At 44.8% G+C, this 18662-nt stretch overlaps 1 protein-coding gene across 1 annotated transcript in view; it reads right to left on the bottom strand.

Annotated features, from left to right (window-relative positions):
* LOC148542397 (archaemetzincin-2-like) overlaps window positions 1–18662 on the bottom strand; it is a 32965-nt gene that overhangs the window by 1656 nt on the left and 12647 nt on the right. Inside the window, 6 exon segments of the mRNA XM_088468552.1 lie at window positions 2514–2690; window positions 7787–7947; window positions 8802–8930; window positions 10202–10375; window positions 13749–13820; window positions 13823–14024. Coding sequence (XP_088324678.1) covers window positions 2514–2690; window positions 7787–7947; window positions 8802–8930; window positions 10202–10375; window positions 13749–13820; window positions 13823–14024 — 915 coding nt within the window.

Genomic DNA, 18662 nt, shown 5'->3' with positions numbered 1-18662 from the left:
CAATACATCCCAGGGACGCCTCCTTGTGATTAACTAATGCAGCTGTGTGCTTACCTGGTCAGCTAGACCAGTCCATCTCCAATTTAAACCAGTTCCTGTGAGCAACCCATTGTCTGAACAACGTGTTCCTACCCAGGATGGTTCTAGACTCCAGGCTTACTCTTATATCCTGTGATAGTGTTCTCTGTGACTTTATCTGCTACTTTGTGGATTGTCACGATGTACAATCTGTACGGAGTATCGTCACCTGCCGTCACCGCAGCTTCCATGCTGCATACAGACCTGTCTTCCACCAGCTGCTGTGTTCCGTTACCTGCCAGCGCCTCAGTTTCCACACTGCATACAGACCTGCTCCAACCACTTACTCTATGCTCAGTGGTTGCCCAGGTTACCAGGTTATACTATTGTGCTGACCTTGTATAGGTTTCCCTGCACTCTGTGCTATTGTCTTGGGCTGGTACATAGAAGGGAAAACCAATACAAACTACACACAGCAAAATTTAGACCTCACGCTAGATAGTGGAAAATTTATACTAAAGAAATCTAATCAACGGTGAAAGAAATGTGTTAATAATAACGGAATCGGTATGATTTACCGCCGGACCCATGCCCGGAGGTTGGAATCCCGACAGCGGCATCCCGGCAGAGGGGGAAATCCCGATCATCCAAGATAAGTATTGTCTAACCTAATTCTACCCCCTAACCCTAACTCTCCCTTAGGGGTGCCTAACCCTAACCTTCTCCCCCAGTGCCTAACCCTAATCCCCCCCTTTAAGTGCCTAAACCTAACCCCCCCCCTTTCCCGCCGCCTAAACCTAAGTCCCCCGGGGGGTGCCTAACCCTAATTCCCCCCCGGGGGTGCCTAACGCTAACCCCCCATTCCCCTAGCCTAAACCCAACCTCCCAGGGGGGTGCCTAACCCTAAGTCCCCCGGGGCACCCTAAACCTAGCCCTCCCCCCCCCAGCGGCTATCCGCGCTCGGCGTCTGGCGTCCCTTCGATTGGGACGCCGGGCGCTGGTCTCCCGGCGTCGGTAAAATGACAGGCATCTATATTTAGACGCCTGTCATTTAACCCTCGCCGGGATTAAGCAGTCGGGAAGCTGGCTGTCGGGATTAGGTCCGCCGACTTCCCGACTGCATACCATAATAACTAGCTGCACACCTAAAAAAAGGTTTTGCTGAACCTTTCACAATGCCAAATGGAAAAAAAACTAAAAGGTAGCGCTAGACAAAGAATTAATATAATTTTAATATTAATAAAGACCAAATATCTTGCTTCAAAAATAAACAATAATAACAATACACATGGACAGTTTAAAAATACATGTATAAACTGAGTATAATATCTAACCTAAAAACAATTAGCCTACTGTGCAATGGTTTAATAGATTTGCATAAATATCAGACCCTATATCCAAATGATTTGTAGATGCAAAAAAATTGTCAAATGATTATCCAAAAAAAAAAACCAATGTCAGTGGTGGCAACAATATTGCACTTATAATGTATCAATCCATCTTGTATATCAGCAGATAGTTAGACTGAAATAGAAATATAGTTGCAGGATCAAGGCCAACAGTGTCCGTGCTTAATAGTGCGTGCTTGGGGGAGAAATCTCCCAGCCCCCAACAGGCACAGAAAATGTTGATTAATGCAGAAAACTTACACTCGGAGACTCTCTGTCAGGAGGCTCAGAAGTCAACAGATAGTCTCCGGGCGGCTATACTGAGAGTATAGAAGAAGTTGGTGTATCCATATTTATAAACCCTCCATGTGTATTGTTGTTATTGTGTATTTCTGAATCAAGATATTTGGTCTTTATTAATATTAAAATTATTTAAATTCTTTGTCTAGCGCCACCTTTTTGTTTTGTTTTTCTATTTGGTACAGAGAAGGGTGCTGGTTCGAGGGCTAGGGTTCAGTGTGCAGTATACGGTCTGTACACTGAGGTGTCCAGTAAGCTGTATTACTTATCCTGACTCTTAGTTTCTGAGTTCCTCACTGGTTCCAGTTCCAGGTCTTGTGTCAGAGCAGTACCAGAATTACAGCTATCGCAAGTTGTACTGTGAATACATAAGACTCAGATTGCTTGCTTGAGTTCTGAGTTCCTATCTACCAGTACTATAATGTTCTGAGTTCCGGGGTCACCCTTGTTCCTGGAGTATATTCCTGATCTTACTGGCCTTCTCAGGTCACTAGATGAGGGGTTGCCCAGTGGGCCTGGTCTGTTCACTCTGGTTCCAGTCCAGTATCCATGCATATCACAAGTCTGTGGTTCCTACACTGTCACTAGTGTACTTAAGCTCCTGTTCATAGCCATGAGCCAAAGTATCATCAAGCCACTTAGGGTCTGATTCAGTAAGGAACGCAATTCTGCTTATCTCTGAAGTATGGGGGCCTTCACACATCAATTGTACAATGAGGAACTATATGCAATGACTATCGGAAGTTTGTTTCTACAACAACATAAATGGTAAACAACTTTTTAAAGAGAAAGAACAGAAAACAGCACATTGTATCTCTCTGCAATGTTAAACCCAATGGCGGACTGCAGCTTGCGTAGACAGATAGGGCAGAGATCCAGGGGTGCCCGGTTAGACTCTTCTTGGTGGTTGGAACCCTGCATCACACATTGCAGCCATTGGCAATGTTTAAGACCAAACATGTGTCCAATCTCATGTGCAAGTGTCTGAAATATAAACACAGCCATCAGATCCTGTTATAGTGGTTGCCCTGCCATATTCCCTGCCAAGAAAATGTTCCCCTTAGCTCTTCCTCTTAAAGAAAATGGGCAGTATGTCAGATAAGGGGAATAATTATTACAGTAAGCATGTGGCTTTATTTTATGCTGACAATTTAGGGCTGTTTAAAATGCAGGTTGTTTGATGCTGTACAGCATGGGTGGGGAACCTTCTTTCTGCGGGGGGCCATTTTGATATATATAACATTATTTGCGGGCCCAATGCAGGTCACGCCCCTTCTGTGTGATGTTACATAGGAGTGGGGCCACAATTGCTGGTGATTACAGCAATGCCTGGAGCATCATGAGGATGCTCCGGGGAGCTGTAAGGGCAGCGGTGTGACCATCTGAAGCGGTCTAAGGATGCTCCAGGCAGCACTGCGGCATAGATTCTGGCTGCAGTGTACCATTCCATGCACCCTGCTAGCCAGATGACGCTAGCAGAAAAATGTTCTAAGGGCCAGACCAAATGATTCCGGGGGCCTTATACGGCCCCCGGGCCTGAGGTTCCCCATCCCTGCTGTATAGTCAGTTAGTCACTGTATAATACTTGTGTGTTTTATAAGTGGGGCACATTATTTTGAACTAAGGCCAAGGGCAGAAAACAAGACTAAGGGGGTATTCAATTATAGGCGAAAGTGATAAGTTTTCACGGGTGTTAACTTCTCATGCATATCGCCCGATAATTTCACTTACTGCCTACAGGTGTTGACTTCCAATTAGAAATTGAGTGATAAGTGTTTCACCCGATAATTCTTGCTAGTTTTATACTCGATAAGTATAGGTGAAAATGGGGAAAACTGCCTGTAACCCGCCCCAAAAAATAAAAAAATAATAATAATGGGCTCGATTCAATTGCCCCGCGATGTAAATAGCGCCGGGAGATAGCTCGGAGAATGCCCATTCTCGCAACTAAACACCCTGTTTAAGGCGCGAGAATGGGCATTCCCCGACCTAACTTCCTGGCGCGATGCTGTTTTCCCAGGTGCGAAGGGCAGAAAACAGCCTCGCGCATGGACTTTTGTCGGATTTCTGCTCGCATCCCCGGAGGGGTGCGAGAAGAAATCCTTGGTCGGGCTTAGTAGCGCGGTGTATTGAATAGCTCCGGGAGCTGATTCCAGGCGCTAGTCACTTTGCGCAGAATAGAATCGAGCCCAATATTGGATAACAGTATAGAAGTCAAAGTCTCTAACACCCACCTGTAATCTTAAAAACACCTGTCCCATTAATACAGCATCCCCATATACATGTCTCACATCAATTAACCCATTTTCCTACACTTTGCAAATTTTCAACCCAAAAATGACATGTCATCGGCCAAACGAAGCTAATAAAAATAAATTATTTTGCATTGCGGCAGGCGGGGCACCCAGCGTGGCCGCTATTTATATGGGCTCTGGACCCTGCTGCATAGCATTTGAGGGTGAGAATACAAGTGCCAGACTTTGCCCCTCACTTGATTACAATTATTATGGAAGCTGTTATTAGAGGGTGCATTCTGCTTTAACTGAGAGTGAATACCCAGCCGCTGTACTAAGAACACTGTTGTTCCACTGCAATTTATTGCAAATACGGACCCAATTTGTTTAGCACCGTGTGGAATCAGGGTATATAGACCATCTTTTAGGCCCTGCACATTTTACTGTTTGAATATTTAATATGTACATGTGAATGGTTTTTTAGGATATGTGTATTTTGTATTTTTATTGTGATATTGTGATTAAAATAGGTTATTAGTCCTTATTGCCTTGTGTCTGATAAGCGCCACCTCACACCATTTCTTTGTTCTACATAGCTTGGTGTAGCTTTTGTCCTGGTCTCCAGTCTGGAGCCGTTTTCTATCCATCTGAGTCAAGTCTATGAAGTTTCAGGTGCCTATGACCGGCCGTAGCCATCTTTGGGTGCAATTGCTGGGGAATGATTGATTGCTTCTGCATTTACCTGTTAAAGTGGGAGTTGAACTAGTCACACACGCAGCCCCTCCTGTAGCTGGCTGTCATCCCTGCGGTGGCTAATGGCACCCTTTTTGCCGAAGGCTCAACCGTACTGCCAGCGATCTCCCGGGGGGGGGGGGGGGGGGGGAGGTTATTTGGGAGTGCAAAGTGACCCTGTGCTCTTATAAACGCTTCCCTCCACCACTCCCGGCCAGAAGACTGTGGACAACACCAGACCTTCTAAGTGTGAACCCCGGGTGCCTGTGATTCTTGTCCTCTCTACTCTCCCTGTATTGGCCTCCTCGCTAGCTCCTCTTCTGTCAAGGTGCAATTAGTTACACCTTGCTGCTGGGATTGTTAACCATATCTGAGGGCTCATCCTCTATCTACGGACCATTGACTTTCCTTGAGTACTGGAGTTCTGTGCCTTGCTGACTACGAGTGCTGTATTTGATATTTGCGTATTTGCCGTTCGTCTGGCTGAGGAACTGAGTGTCATTTTGTTACCATATCTGGGCGACGGCATTGGTAGTGTGCTATCATGTTTGGGCCCTCTCCTGGACTCTAAAGATACCCTTCATGTAATGAGGCTTCTCTGGGAGATGTATTTCACGCTTCTGACCCTACTCCAACTACTGTAATCTCCACGTTTGCTGCTCTGGGGCCCCTCCATCAGGGAGAAGATGGTTCCTGTGTTTCATTCTCCGTTCAGGACTATCTCATTGATCACTCTTCTGGGAGTTTGGATGGCCTGGACCCTGCCTCTCTACTAACACAGACCCTAACTCCCGACCTGCAGATGATGTTGACAGCAGACTCTCTTTGGATTTCGCAATGGGTCCCGCCCGATGTCTGCAATCATACTTCACCATGCATTTGTTCTGTTCCTCAAACTATCAAAATGTATGCTTTACTTCTGTTTCAGGGTCTTTTAGGCTCAGTAACATGACTGTAATGCTATGTCTTATTTCAGAAGTTTATCCTCTGTCCCGGTTGACGGTTGAGACTCATACTCTAGAAGAATCAACGTAATCATGGCTACGTATGCTATACTTATGTTTTAGCTGTCATATCCTGGGACCTAAGTGACCCTATGTCCTCTTTCTACACACATACTGTCCCGGTTATGTCTCCCACTAGAAATTAACATGTTAAAGAAATATTCGCTACTTATATGATTTTCCACATAACATTTGCTTTATATTTTCTTTTGCTTTTTCCTTTTGAAGTGACCTTTAATTTACCCACCACTTGCGTTAATTATTCTGTTAACGTTGTCCCTATGATTCTGTCACATTGTCTAATTTCCTCTGAGCCCTGAATTGTTTCCACGTTTCTTTATTGCTGAATATATTATACTCTCTTTTAGCTCTCTCAAGTGAGGTGTAATTTTCTTTTTACTGATATGCTCAATAAATACCCTTAAATTGCTTATGACGTCTTGTGCATAATGATAGACTATTATCAATATCTATACACTTGTTATTATTACTTCAGGCTCACATTAGTAACAATGACACTGATGTTCTTCTTCATTTATATATTGGCATCCCTATTTGACGGTCTCTTAGAGATTTTCATTATTTGTTCATATATTTTGCTCTGTCATTTCATTATGGTATTACGTTATTAATAATACATGGTTTGTTCTAAAAAGGCGGGCTGCGGTTGGCACCCCCGTCCTCATTGTTTTAGTTTGGTAAAGTAGACAAGTAGGAGGTTTTGAAGTAGTGCATCCATATTTAAGTCTATACTGGAAACTCATAATTGTTTGTACTTGTATGCTTTTTGTTTTGTTTTTGGCGTATTATGCTAAAACTTTTTGGTCTTATTACAGTAGATACATTGTACTATTTACTGTCATTGTTTTCAGCTTTGTATGCGTTGTCTTTGTTAACTGTGTAACATATGCCGATGCATTTGCTTCAATAATGGTTCTGAATCAAGGGCCTTACGTATCGCTATTGCGATCGTGGCTACGATTACACACGCAGGTCTGCTGAGAAAATATACTAATAAATGCAATCGCAAAGCCATCGCACAGCCAGCATAGAGACACCCACTACCGCTATCTCACATCCGTAGTACCTTGCAGTCCTGCGTATACATCGGGAACATCAGCCCCTCACGCACAATTACAACAGATCTGACCTTACTCAGAAATTGCTAACCTCGTTGCATACAGTGAGTACTCAAGCTGCGTATGCAGTGGCTAATTTATGCATGCCCATGCAACGGCATTCAAACAGACAGACACACCTGCGCACCCTCGTCAGGGGTGCCGAGAGGGGGGGGGGGGAGCGGGTAGTATTTGCCCGGGCTTCCTGAGGGCACGGGCCTGGCCTGCCCCCCCTACCTCACAGCAGCCCAGCACACAGCTGCGGTGGTAGACTGCTCGTCACAGTCACAACAGTCTCCTATGCCTGTAGGGGGAGCGATCACACTGATCGCACCCCCCCTGCTTTGCAGCGGGATGAGGGACTCACAGCGCCCCCCTCCCCAGCGCTACGCGATGCTTCACGCTGCAGCATATGTCTTTTTTTTTTTTCTGGGCATGGCCACGCCTCCCGCAATTAGGCCACGCCCCCATCTTTACCTGGGCCCGGCAGGGCTCTCTACGCCCCTGTCCCTCGTCACCACCCCCAAACGCTGACGTCCCGTCCCTTGGTCTGCGATGGCTTTGTATCTGCATAAGTGATCACAGTACAATCGCAATGCTAACTTACACACTTGCACTGCGGTGCATATGCATGCACAGTACACACTATTGGCCGATCTGCGTACGCTGTTGCAGTTGCAATCCGTAATGGATCAGGTCCCGATTCCCGACATTTTTACCTTTAATATAGGGATTTTCCCCAGGTTTTCACCTGCTCAGGTGTGGTAAAAAATTGTTTGCATTAAATCCTACGGAGAATTATCGGGTGTTAACTTCACCTGCACTTCAAACGGGCGATATCCACTTTTCAGAGAAGTGAAAACTTTTTATGAAAGGTGAAAACTTTTCACACGAAAATGACTTATCGTCTCTAATTGCATTCCCCCCTAAATCCCAAGTTAGATAGCAGCTATGCATCTACACCGGAGGAAGGACACAAAATAAAAACTTACCTTGCAGGAATGGAGGAGGAGTGAGTTTGTGATCAATGGAGTATAATATCCATTAAATACGGAATAATCCCACCGTGCTGGTCTCTTTCCTTTTATTCTGCCTTTGTAGAGGAGACTGTAAAAATCCTCATCATAACGAGCAAAACTAAATACCCCCATTCCTGCAGGGATGCAAAAACATGGGGGTACCATTAAGATGCATGTATAGAATGAATTCAATAGTGATATTACTTGTAGTCTACAAGGAGAGTTATAACATTTTGTGTACAAAAAAATAAAAAATATATATATATATTTATTTTAATACAAGAAAGAACATGCTAGATGGGCCTGCAGATTTGTATCTGCCATTAAAGTCTATGTTTCCATTTTATCAGCAATTTACAAACTAAAGGTAGTAGAACATATTTTAGTTGTGCTGGTAGTAATGGAGGGGTGGGCATAGTACATCACAGTCCCCTTTTTATCCAGTCTGCATTGTTATGTAAGGGCATACATGCACATTTTATGAAATTCCTCGTATCTACAAAAAAAGGGCAAGCACAACATTGTCATAGGGGGCTTCCCGGCTTGCCTTTCTACAACTATTTCCTCGACATTTCTAAATGGGTGTTTTGAGGGGATATCCTGCAAATATTTGATAAATAAGCCCATAAGTGCTTCCCAGGCATAGAAGATATTTGAATTTTCCTAAATTTCTTTGCCTAACTAACATTAGATATTGTAAACGATTCCTAGGCAAAGTAGGTAATGAAGATTATTTCTTACAGTACTTTACCTAACACATTGCCTGATTTGCCATTTTGCCTGTAACATATACATCCTGCTCTGAAAAAATCTTACAAATCTAATAAGAGAGAGAGAGAGAGAGAGAGAGAGAGAGAGAGAGAGAGAGAGAGAGAGAGAGAGAGAGAGAGAGAGACTGACTTCCTCCTCGTTTGTCTCTTTTGTCACATAATATAAGAATTATACACATAAAGTGCCTAGGAAAGTCTTTCTGGGCCAATGTACTTACCCTCTGTCAGAGATGCTGTCCCAAACACAAAGTTCCAGGAGTCTTGAGGATACAGGTCTACCATGGTAGCTCCAACAATACACAATGCATCTGCTGGCTTTATCTTCTTCAGGTATTTCAGTAAGTCTCCTGTGGACCAAAATCATAGAACATATGTATACATGCAATATATATCCAATACAATAATGTCAATATACTGTACAATGACTATAATGAGCTGTCAGTATTGGCGCTCATCTGTTTTTACTGACAGTTTTAAACATCATGGGCCTGATTCTGAATCGCATGCAATGCCGATGGTCACGGAATTGAGCAATTATTTGCAACTGCGCATAAGCAAAAATTTCTGAAAACCCCTACGGCCCATGCGTTCCATAGGGGATGCAGTCAGCATCCTGGTGTTCGGGATGCCAACGGTCAAAGGAGGAAGAGTTAGATTTAGGGTGTGGGAAGGGGGAGGTTAGGTTCAGGCAACGGGGAGGGGCATAAACTCGCAGACGGGCGACCGCCAATAGACGGTGCAGCGCACGCTTACAGTATGTGTGCCATTCAGAATCACCCCCTATGTCTTTTTACACAAACTTATTTGACAAATTTACCATTGTAAGAAATGTGTGTTATTTGAATTAATTCTATATACAGTATGTAATGGATGGTAAATGTAGTTAATTGATCTAAGAAACTGCTAAATAGAGAAAATATATATCAGCAAGAGTCAATGACACTGTGGATATGCATCCAGGTTATGGGGACAGTTACTCCTAACTCCCCTCAACTGTACCTACAACTTGGCTGCTGACGCCCTGCTGCTTGTTTAGGTGTTACAATCGCCAATGCAGCAAAGTGTATAAACCATGTGCTTGTCCTGCATTGTTTGTACTGTTAGTAACTGGTTTCTTGTGTGCTCATTTGCTTATGTACTGTACTATGTAAGGCGCTGCAGGAACCCTTGTGGCGCCATATAAATAAAGGATAATAATAATTCATACACATGTAAGCTTGCAAGCAGGGTCCTAACACCTCTGTCTGCCTGTTAATAGGCAGTCTTCTTATATTACTGTGTTTTTTCCCTCCTAATTGTAATAATGTGTTGAAGAATAAACGGGTGCTATATAAATAAAGGTTGATAAATAATAACATGTACAATTTTAAACAAAATGTGAACAGAAAGAAAACAATAAGAGGTATATTTACTAAAGTGCAGGTTTTTAGAAGTGGAGATGTTGCCCATAGTAACCAGATTCTATCTGTTATCTTCCAGAAGGTGCTAGATAAATGTTAAGTAGAATCTGATTGGTTGCTAAGGGCAACAGCTCCACTTTTAAAAAACCCGCACTTTAATAAATATACCCCAAACAGTTTGGTCTTCGCACATGTACTACACATGTAATATGTGTTACCTGCATGAATCTGAAGATTGTGAGTTGAATCATTGACTCGAAAAGCGCAGCCTGTGTCAGCGATGCGGACAGGGCCCTGGACTTTTACAGGCAAACCATGAAAGAATGCCTGGCAGTAACCTTTCAGCCACCCAATGTATTCCCGAGTGAGTCTGTCTGAGTCTCCAAACTGACCTGATATAAAGACAATACATCAATGAGGAGTGCAAATTTATCCCTATGTAAGAAGGAAACACATTCCTTGTCAAATGAAATATTACTTTTACTGAAATATTACTTTTATTATACTTTACTTTTTTTTTTTTTTACTTTTTTTTTTTAATGGAATAAGTAAAATTAAAAATGTTTTTGAGATTTTTGTTAAAAAACAAACTTGTCAGTTAAATGGTTATTAGTTCTATTAAACATTACATTTATGACTATAATTTATCCTTAGAAATATTCCTGCTAAACAGACGTGGACACATTTGTTGGTACCCTTATGCTGAGTACACACAGGGTATATATCGTGTCGGCGGGTGTGTACCCTCGATACATCTGTGATCTACGTCATTCACAGACATATCACATCTGCTCTGCAGCACAGCAGATAGGCGGTATATCTGCAGACCGCCCGTACACTTGCTGCAGGGACCGCTGGTGACCGACAGCTCAACTGAGCTGACAAATTCAAATGCCCGCCCAGTTGTGATGTCAGGGAGCGCACATCAAGCAGCCGCTCGGTAAGTCTATAAAGCTTACCTGATCGGCCGTGGTGTCGGCAGAGTGTGTACCCAGCTTTACTGCTTATTGAACAATGCTTCTGTCACAACTCTCGGGTAGATAATGGATGCAACCCGTATTTGGGGATTGGTGAGACCTAAGCCTGAGGCGTGGAGTCTAATGTGCCGGCGGGTTTCACCAGGGAACCTCGCAAGAAGGTATGGACTTGGCTGCGTCCGACTCACAGGTTGCGGCCCTCAGAATAGGTTCCACTGTACAGGTGCTGGTGAACTCTGGATGGTGCGGGGAAGACTTTCAGCGTAGTCAACAAGCCGGGTCAAAACCAAACGGACAAGACGGTACCAGGGAGCAGACGTATGCAGGTCATGGAGGATAGCTAAGGTCAGAACCAGGATACTAACCCAGTACCAGGAATCAGACGAAAACGGGTCAGGAGCAAAGTCAAGGTCAGGAACGGATAGCAAGTACACAGGAACGTTGCAGTAAGGTAATGGAGACTATCCTCTGGCACTGGAGTGCTCCCAGGAACTTCCTTATATAGGCAGGGCTTGAATTTAGTATACGAGCGGGATATTACTCTGCCCACGGTAAGGACAGGAGTGTGGGACGTCACCCCTGTCTTACATTTACCAGCTTGCACATCACCCTTTACCATTATCTTTTACCATACCATCTTGCAGTGAGGGAACGTACGATACTCTCATACAGCAGGTAAGCCCTAATTGAGGGTATACCCACACCCTACTCTATCCTGCATGAGACGGACTCCATAGTGAGACACTCCTATTATATTGCTAGTACCATCACAGCCACGGGTTGTCACATAGGTGATAAAAGGGAGACGTAGGCACATAGTGCTATACGGAAAGGGACCCCCTGCAGGGGTCACCTTATGTAACCTGCAACCCACGCATAGGTGCATGCACACCTTTATCCAGAGAGATTCCCTACTTCATAGGGATCATATTCAGTCTGGCCTTAGAGATACGTAGACACCCATTGGTAGTCTATGGAAAGAGGCACCCTAAAGGAGCTCTCTTACATACCCATTAGAGCCAGTGCCTATCACATGTTGCTACTTTAAACAGCATCTGAACATTCATTTGATCATTTGAATATTGAGTATTCGTTTTCCATTTAAACAAGAGAATTGTGACTCTTTCTACAAACATTCCTTTTATCCTAATAAACATCTATTATTTTAACACATATTGGTATCGTTACACTTGACCTTTGCACCATTATACAGATCTTTCCCATACCTATAGAGACATATAAGGTTAGTGCTGGACACAACCACCTAATTTATACTATTTACTCCCTGAGTTTGGACAACTCCGTGCCCAGTGGCTTCCGATACTGTTGGTGGAAATACTGTAGCGCTGGTGTGCGCATCCTAGAATAACAGGGCTTGAATTTAGTGATGTCACCAGGAGGTGTGTATGGCCCTTTAAATCAGTGACAGGTCGGCCCGTAGGGAACCACGGCTGCCTGCACCATGCTGGAGGAGGCAGCATCTACCAGCGGGAGCCAGGAACTCCCCGTCCGCTGCCCCGCCACAGACCAGCGCTGCCGGACCCGGTAAGTGTGAATCGATGTCCGGCGCGCTGTGACAGCTTCATTCCTCCTGAAAAGGATTAAATTAAAAGCTACTATCTCATGTGGGTGTGGCATAAAAGATCGACAATATAAAGGTCGAAGTCAACATGTCGACATCAAATGGTCGATATGCAATAGGTTGACAGGGTTAACAGGTTTATATGGTTGACACACAAATGACCAACTGCATGTCGACCATCTGATGTTAACCTACTGGCTGTCGACCTATTCATTGTCGATCTTCTATCCGGATGCCGTCTCATGTATACCTGCATGCCTTTGTTATGTCATAGAATAAAGCAAAAACTGTGAAAAGAGAAAAATTATTACTTATTCTCCAAAGATATTCTAAAATGGTCTGGACAGATTTGTTGCTACCCCTCATAAAATATAATAATTGGATTTTAGAGATATTTCAAACTAATTGTTTTCTTGAATTGGCATCACATACATCTTCAATCTTCTAATCAGTCATCGGTCTATTTAGTCTCTGCTGTTTGGGATCATCGTGTGCACCACAGTGCACAAGGACCAAAGAAAGCAAAGGAGTTTGTTGTATGAGGAGAGCAGAAAGAAAACTACAGACAAAGGTAAAGGTAAAGGCTGGAGCTTTTTAGCAAGTCACATCAGCTCTATGTTCACAGGTGAAAAAATTAAGCTTTCAAAGAAAAGAACATAACGTATCTACTGTGATATATGGGCAAGGCTCAGTTACCTTTTGGGACTGCTTTGAATCTGTACAGGGTACAATGAAATATCAAGACTATCAAAACATTCTGGACTGAAACATACTGCCCAGTGTCAGAAAGCTCTGTCTCAGTCACAGGCCAAGGTTCCTCCAACAGAATAATGACCCAAAAAACACGGCTAAAAACCCCCAAGAATAGATAAGAAATAAACATTGGACAATTCTGAAGTGGACTTATATGAGCCCCGATCTGAATCCTATCAATGGAAAGAACTGAAACATGCAATCTGGAGAAGGCACCCATCAAACATGAGACAGCTGGAGCAGTTTGCTCTGGAAGAGTGGGCCAAACTACCTATTTACATGTGCAGAAGTCTCACTTGACTGTAGTGATTACCTCTAAAGGTTGTACAAAAAATATATGGTTAAGGGTCCCATCATTTTTGTCCATGTCTGTATAATGGTGTCTGTTATGCGTCTGTATAATGGTGCCTGCTACAGGCAGTGTAAGGCATAAACAGTTTGGGTTATTATTACCTATAGTCTGCACATAAATGGTCCTCTTCTCAGCAGTGGGTATATGTCGGTTTGGGTTCTGATAAAACTCCTTTCAGTAGGCTCTGGATGTGATGGGATCCAGTCTGATGGAGAGTGGATGGTCACCGGCCTGAAGAGGGTGCTGTCTGGATGATAAGCCTCACTGAGCATTTTCTTCTCAGCAGAACTATACTGCTCATACAGCTCCAATAGCTTGGGGTCCTTAGAGATAAGGGCATGGCGTAGTGTATCTGATGAATGTCTGAGCACCTGCATCTGGAAATAGCAAGGAATCGCAGGGTGACATAACATAGACTGAAGCATGGCATAATGGATTAGAATACAACACTATCACTTACAAACTGACCCATGATTTGCATTAACCACTGTAGGCAAATCACATACACATGACCAATGTTTTTATTTCCTCCCCCTTATACAAGTTACAATAACCTGTGTCAAAGCTCACAACTTAGAAATCATAGACACACTGAAAGTAAAATTACACAAAACAATAGTAACACAAGAATTTTGCTGAAAATATACATAGCAATTTAATTCATAAGAAATAAAAATGATGTTTCAATCTGACACTGGGGGTCATTCAGACTCGCTCGCGAGCGAAGGACGCTCGCAAGCGGGTCGATGTTGGGCGAATGTGCATGCGCACGATGGAGGGAGCTCCGTCGTGCGCATTCACGTGACCCGGCGAGGTATACGTCGCTCGGGGTCTCGCACCAAAGGGGGCGTGCTGTCGATGGTGACTGACAGCACGCCCCCTTTGGTGGGCATGCCGGGGGCGTGGCTGCCAGACAGAGGCGTTCCCATGGGAACGCCTACCGTCTGAGTCCGGCCCCACTGACATCAGTAATGATGCCAGTGGGAGTGATTTTGGCTCTGATAGAGCCAAAATCACTCCTGGGCTTGCGTCAGCGAGACCCTACCGCAGGGTCTCGTCGCAAGCCCGATGGTCGCGATGGTCTTTGACCATCGCGACCATCATCATGGACGCTCGCATAAGCTGTGGGTGGTAACCCACAGCTATGCGAGCGTCCAAAAGGCCGCTCCACATTTAAATAGGACGGCCCTGATTCAGAGCGAGCTCTCTGGTCAGAGCGTTCAGCTCTGAATCAGGCCCCCTATTCGCTATACACAAGGGACATTTTTATCTCACCAATACCTTTATCTATCAAGCCATGCTTTTCCGTTCTGGGGAAATTCACCCATTGGGGTTTTTATATCTTTTTACATTTTGGGTGTGCTGTATGAATAAATGTAATCCGTATATATAAAAAAAAGGTGTTGCACTATTATTGTTTCTCTGTTTACTTTTGAGCATATTTATAAGAAGAAATAGGGAGAGTGTAGTGATTTCAATTTGGAGCCTGATGACCATCACATTGTCATATGCCAAATGCTGGAAAGAAGCCTGTGTTGACCTGTGAAGCCTTCTTTACATAGAGTAAAAGACTAAAGTGCAAGTTTTTAGAAGTGGGGTTGCCCATAGCAACCAATCAATCATATTCTAGCTGTTATCTTCTAGAAGGTGCTAAATAATTGATCAGTAGAATCTGATTGGTTGCTATAGGCAACAACTCCACTCTAAAAGCCTGCACTTTAGTAAATATACCAATGAATCACCAATGAATCAATAGCGAGCGGCTCTGAATCAGGCCCTTGGTTCAGAACCCCTTGGACACAACCCCCTAATGCAGTGGTTCCCATACTGTGTGCCGTGGCACCCTGGGGTGCCTCAGGGCAATTGCAGGGGTGCCTTGGGTTGGTGGTCCAGTACCAAATAAAATTAATTTTATTCAGTGTGATAGGCAAAACCAGTGCTAATGGCTGCCAATCAAAGAATATGTGGGCAGAAAGAAGTGCAGCCCAGTCAACCACTACATAACTGAACCTAAGGGTGACATAGAAGCACAATTTACTACATTTAATTTTTTTCTGAATTTCTCAATAAGAAACTTTTGGCTCAGGGTTGCCGTGGAAAAAATTCTGATACGCTATGGCACCGTGAGTCAAAAAAGTTTGGGAACCACTGCTCTAATGACTAATGAGGCAAAAAAATTAAAAAAATAATCTTAATTACATCTACAAAAGACATGCCATTTTTGGGGTGAAAATTTAAAAAGTGTTTGAAAATGGGTATAAATGGGTCTGGTATTCTGTGGTGCTGTATGGATGGGACAGGTGTATTAAGGTTTGCAGGTGGCTGCAGCAGGCGTTTTTTTTAAATGCACTTTAGTGACACAAAAATATACTAGTTCCCATTTTAATTTACCCCCAAAATAAACCCCCCGCTTAAATTTACCCGAAACATTTTGAAAATATAATTTTTCCACCCTTATGCAAATATGAATATAACACCCATTTGACTCAATTTAAGAACCCAAAATACTTTTATAAGGGCTATTAATGCACTTCTACATTGATTTCCAAGGTCAGTTAGGCTTTTTATGGGGTACAGTAGACTTATTTCCCCAAAATATCCTGTCCTTTTTGCTAGTCTCGCCATACGCTGCATTAGCACATCTGCGTTTTCGCCTGTTTTGCAAGTGAATAGGGTGAAAAGCGGGAGCGCATATTGCTAAAGTACGCGGAAACTTAGCAAACAAACAGGCAAATGAAGCAAAAAGATTGCAGCGGTGAATGCTTTTTTGCCGGCCGCGACTTTTCACCTCTGATTGAATTCGGCCCATAATTGGAGTTTGCTAGTTCGCGCCTCCATCAGATAGGGGCCCTCAGAGGTCATCTTCCAACAAGATGTTTGGCAATAATCCCAATAATTTTACTTTCATTTATTTTGCTCATTTTCAAAAACTGCCGGAATACCGAAGGTAAGTAGCGGGGTTTGGGGGAAGGGTTAGCCACTAGGGGAAGGGTTAGGCACTATGGGTGGAGGGTCAGGCACTAGGGGGAGGGTTAGGCACTAGGGGGGGAGGGTCAGGCACTATGGGTGGAGGGTCAGGCACTAGGGGGAGGGATAGGCACTAAGGGGGGGAGGGTCAGGCACTAGGGCAAGGGTTAGGCACTAAGGGGGGAGTGTCAGGTACTAGGGGGAGGGTTAGGCAGTAAGGGGGGAGGGTTAGGCACTATGGGGAGGGTTAGACACTAAAAGGGGAGGGTTAGGCACTAGGGGGAGGGTAAGGCACTAATGGGGGAGGGTTAGGCACTAAGGAGGGAGGGTTAGGCACTAGGGGGAGGGTTAGGCACTAAGGGGGGAGTGTCAGGCACTAGGGGGAGGGTTAGGCACTAAGGTGGGATGGTCAGGCACTAGGGGGAGGGATAGGCACTAGGGGGAGGGTAAGGTACTAATGGGGGAGGGTTAGGCACTAGGGGGAGGGTTAGGCACTAAGGTGGGAGGGTCAGGCACTAGGGGGAGGTATAAGCAGTAAGGGGGGAGGGTTAGGCACTATGGGGAGGGTTAGGCACTAAGGGGGGAGGGTTAGGCACTAAGGGGAGGGTTAGGCAGTAAGGGGGGAGGGTTAGGCACTATGGGGAGGGTTAGGCACTCAGGGGGGAGGGTTAGGCACTAGGGGGAGGGTTAAGCACTAAGGGGGGAGGGTTAGGCACTAAGGGGGGAGGGTTAGGCACTAGGGGGAGGGTTAGGCACTAAGAGGGGAGGGTTAGGCACTAAGGGGGGAGGGTCAGGCACTAAGGGGGAGGGTCAGGCACTAGGGGGCGGGTTAGGCACTAAGGGGGGAGGGTTAGGTTTATTATGCGGACAGGGGGAGGTTAGGTTTAGCCACTGGTGGGAGGGTTGGGGGAAAGGGTCATGCATCTGGAAGGGGTTAGGGTAGGGAGAGGGGGAGGGATAGTATACCAACCAACAAGTGTTGGTGTCCTAACCCTGTCAGGATGCCAGCGTCGGGATTCCGATCGCCGGGATCGCGAGCGCTGACGTCCCGTACCCAGAGCCGTACCCTGACCACTTCGGCTGGAACTGCCCGACCTCTCCCTTAGTGCCTAACCCTCCCCCCTAGGCATAGGCATTCTAAGCAAATGCCTAGGGCATCTGGAATGCCTAAGGGCATTCCACGGCTCTGCAGCTGCCGCCGGCCCCCCCCTGCCGCCACCACGATCGGAGCTCAGCTCCGATGCGGCAACGCAGCGGTCAGGTGGGAGCCAGGTCAGAATGAGCTTTTGCATAGAAGCTTATTCTGACTACAAAGGACAAGGAAGATGGCGACTGCTGCTGGAGGCCGGGAATTCTGTACATGCCAGGCCGCGGCCACTCCTCCCATCCCGGCCCGCCGCCCAGCGCCCCTCGGACCAGGCAGGCACCTGACCAATTCGCCTGGCACTGCAGGCAGTAACTGCACAACCCAGGTCTTCAGGGGCCCCTGTCGACTCCCACTCCAGCCTAGCTGACCAGAGACAACCAACAAGAATGAGTCTCTCGGTAAGTTAGCTCAGGCTGGGAGAGGGGCATATTTATGTATATGTGTGTGTGTGTATATATATATATATATATATATATATATATATACACACAGTATATTATATATATACAGTCAGGTCCATAAATATTGGGACATTGACAGAATTTTCAGATTTGGGCCTCTATTCACCACCACAATGGCTTTGAAATGAAACAAACAAGATGTGCTTTAACTGCAGACTTTCAGATTTAATTTGAGGATAATTACATCCAAATCGAGTGAACAGTGTAGGAATTACAACAGTTCCAATATGTGCCTCCCACTTTTTAAGGGGCCAAAAGTAATGGGACTATCAACTCAAAAGCTATTTCATGGACAGGTGTGGGCTATTCCCTCATTATTTCATTATCAATTAAGCAGGTAAAAGGTCTGGAGTTGATTCTAGGTGTAACATTTGCATTTGGAATCAGTTGCTGTCAACTCTCAATATGAGATCCAAAGAGCTGTCACTGTGAAGCAAGCC

The sequence above is a fragment of the Taudactylus pleione genome, unplaced genomic scaffold, assembly GCF_031769625.1.
Source record: "Taudactylus pleione unplaced genomic scaffold, aTauple2 ptg000012l, whole genome shotgun sequence".
In the NCBI taxonomy this organism is placed as follows: Eukaryota; Metazoa; Chordata; class Amphibia; order Anura; family Myobatrachidae; genus Taudactylus; species Taudactylus pleione.
The sequence above is the reverse complement of the archived record's forward strand: the minus strand, read 5'-3'. Positions and strand labels throughout refer to the sequence as shown.